Source organism: Eptatretus burgeri, chromosome 4 (genome assembly GCF_056783735.1).
Source record: "Eptatretus burgeri isolate ZD-2024b chromosome 4, Ebu_testis_v1, whole genome shotgun sequence".
Taxonomy (NCBI): Eukaryota; Metazoa; Chordata; class Myxini; order Myxiniformes; family Myxinidae; genus Eptatretus; species Eptatretus burgeri.
Genome location: NC_140964.1, coordinates 9,285,049 through 9,287,251, shown reverse-complemented (window position 1 = coordinate 9,287,251; position 2,203 = coordinate 9,285,049). Strand labels below are relative to the sequence as shown.

General features: G+C 31.8%; 1 protein-coding gene across 1 annotated transcript in view; it reads right to left on the bottom strand.

The window, feature by feature from the left end:
* Positions 1–909: 909 nt before the first annotated feature.
* The window catches only part of LOC147027446 (uncharacterized), a 1,913-nt gene continuing 619 nt past the window's right edge, over positions 910–2,203 (bottom strand). The window contains exons 1-4 of the mRNA XM_085876472.1: positions 2,107–2,203; positions 1,798–2,010; positions 1,489–1,701; positions 910–1,392 (exon numbers count right to left, since the gene is read on the bottom strand). The exon at positions 2,107–2,203 is cut by the window's right edge and continues 619 nt beyond it. Of these exons, the coding sequence (XP_085732598.1) occupies positions 910–1,392; positions 1,489–1,701; positions 1,798–2,010; positions 2,107–2,160 (963 nt within the window). The 5' untranslated portion in view covers positions 2,161–2,203. The remainder of the gene's footprint in view (positions 1,393–1,488; positions 1,702–1,797; positions 2,011–2,106) is intronic.

The window sequence follows — 2,203 nt, the reverse complement described above, 5'->3', positions numbered from 1 at the left end:
TTGGACTTATAAAATATATGATTTGGAAGGGGAAGAGATTTTAGGTTCATTTTATTCACAGGAATTACAAAAGACAAAACTAAGCAGATAATACACCTTTGTGGACACTCGAGGGCCAAGTCCGAGGTGTACAAGTATATAATGTGTGTCAAGGGGTGGACGTTCTTAGATCTGTGAACCCCAAACACAGAATCCTCAACTGAATAGTCAAGGCTTAACTTTTGTTTGTTGATGTGTATGTGTGTGTGTGTGTGTGTGTGTGTGTGCAATGGGAGCAATAGGTTGGCGCTTCACTCCCTCCTACTATACACCGTTGTGGACACTCGAGGGCCAAGTCCGAGGTGTATAACAGTATATAATGTGTGTCAAGGGGTGGACGTTCTTAGATCTGTGAACCCCAAACACAGAATCCTCAACTGAATAGTCAAGGCTTAACTTTTGTTTGTTGATGTGTATGTGTGTGTGTGTCCCAACCCTCACATTCAAAATCTCAACCCCAACCCTCACATTCAAAATCTCAACCCCAACTCAATCCTCACCCAACACAGTCTTTTTCAAAATGAGATTTCCACCTATATATATATATATATATATATATATATATATATATATATATATATATATATATATATATATATATATATATATATATATATATATATATATATATATATATATATATATATATATATATATATATATATATATATATATATATATATATATATATATATATATATATATATATATATATATATATATATATATATATATATATATATACATATATATATATATACATATATATATATATATATATATATATATATATACATATATATATATATATATATATATATATATATATATACATATATATATATATATATATATATATATATATATATTTTACGTTTTTTTTTTTCTCTTCTTCCAATTCTGTCTTTTAAGGCTTTCAGGTTTGATGACATAGAAAGAGGGAGTAAGAACTTTCTTGATTGGTTTAAATCCCAAAGAGTGGTAGCATTTCAAGTCTTCAAAATAACCCCAACTTTCCAAGTCTCCAAGGTAGTTATTTAAACCATCAAGGCAGAACTCATTTACTGATTTTTTCAAAATTTGTGAGTCTCCAAGGTAAAACTTGTATTCTGGCTCATCAACGTATAACTTGTTCAGTGGGTATTGTCTTGATAACTCACAATGAGTACTATTGCTGTAAAACTCTTTTTCAGGATTTTGCTGGTCTCCAAGGTATAACTCTTTGGTTGGGTCATCAAAGACGAACTCGTTCTGTGGGTCTTGGTCGCTCATAAGGTCTTCAACCAAGCCAACAATTTCGCCCCAAGTTGTAGCAAAAGCAGTATTTTCATTTCGTATTTCAGACACAATTTCCTGTGAGAGAAAATAATAATGTATTAATTAAGTTATTTAATTATTAAATGAGTATGCTTCAATCAAAGTTTGAAAATAGGAAAATAAAAATCTTACCTCAACAGATAAGAGGTTTGAATCCAGTTCATCAACTTGAAGGTTTAGTTCCATACAAGACAGAGAGTTCCAAGGAACACCAAAGTCATCCCACTCAAGGTCTTGCTCGTTCTGTAGGTCTTGGTCGCTCACAAGGTCTTCAACCAAGTCAACAATTTCGCCCCAAGTTGTAGCAAAAGCAGTATTTTCATTTCGTATTTCAGACACAATTTCCTGTGAGAGAAAATAATAATGTATTAATTAAGTTATTTAATTATTAAATGAGTATGCTTCAATCAAAGTTTGAAAATAGGAAAATAAAAATCTTACCTCAACAGATAAGAGGTTTGAATCCAGTTCATCAACTTGAAGGTTTAGTTCCATACAAGACAGAGAGTTCCAAGGAACACCAAAGTCATCCCACTCAAGGTCTTGCTCGTTCTGTAGGTCTTGGTCGCTCACAAGGTCTTCAACCAAGTCAACAATTTCGCCCCAAGTTGTAGCAAAAGCAGTATTTTCATTTCGTATTTCAGACACAATTTCCTGTGAGAGAAAATAATAATGTATTAATTAAGTTATTTAATTATTAAATGAGTATGCTTCAATCAAAGTTTGAAAATAGGAAAATAAAAATCTTACCTCAACAGATAAGAGGTTTGAATCCAGTTCATCAACTTGAAGGTTTAGTTCCATACAAGACAGAGAGTTCCAAGGAACACCAAAGTCATCCCACTCA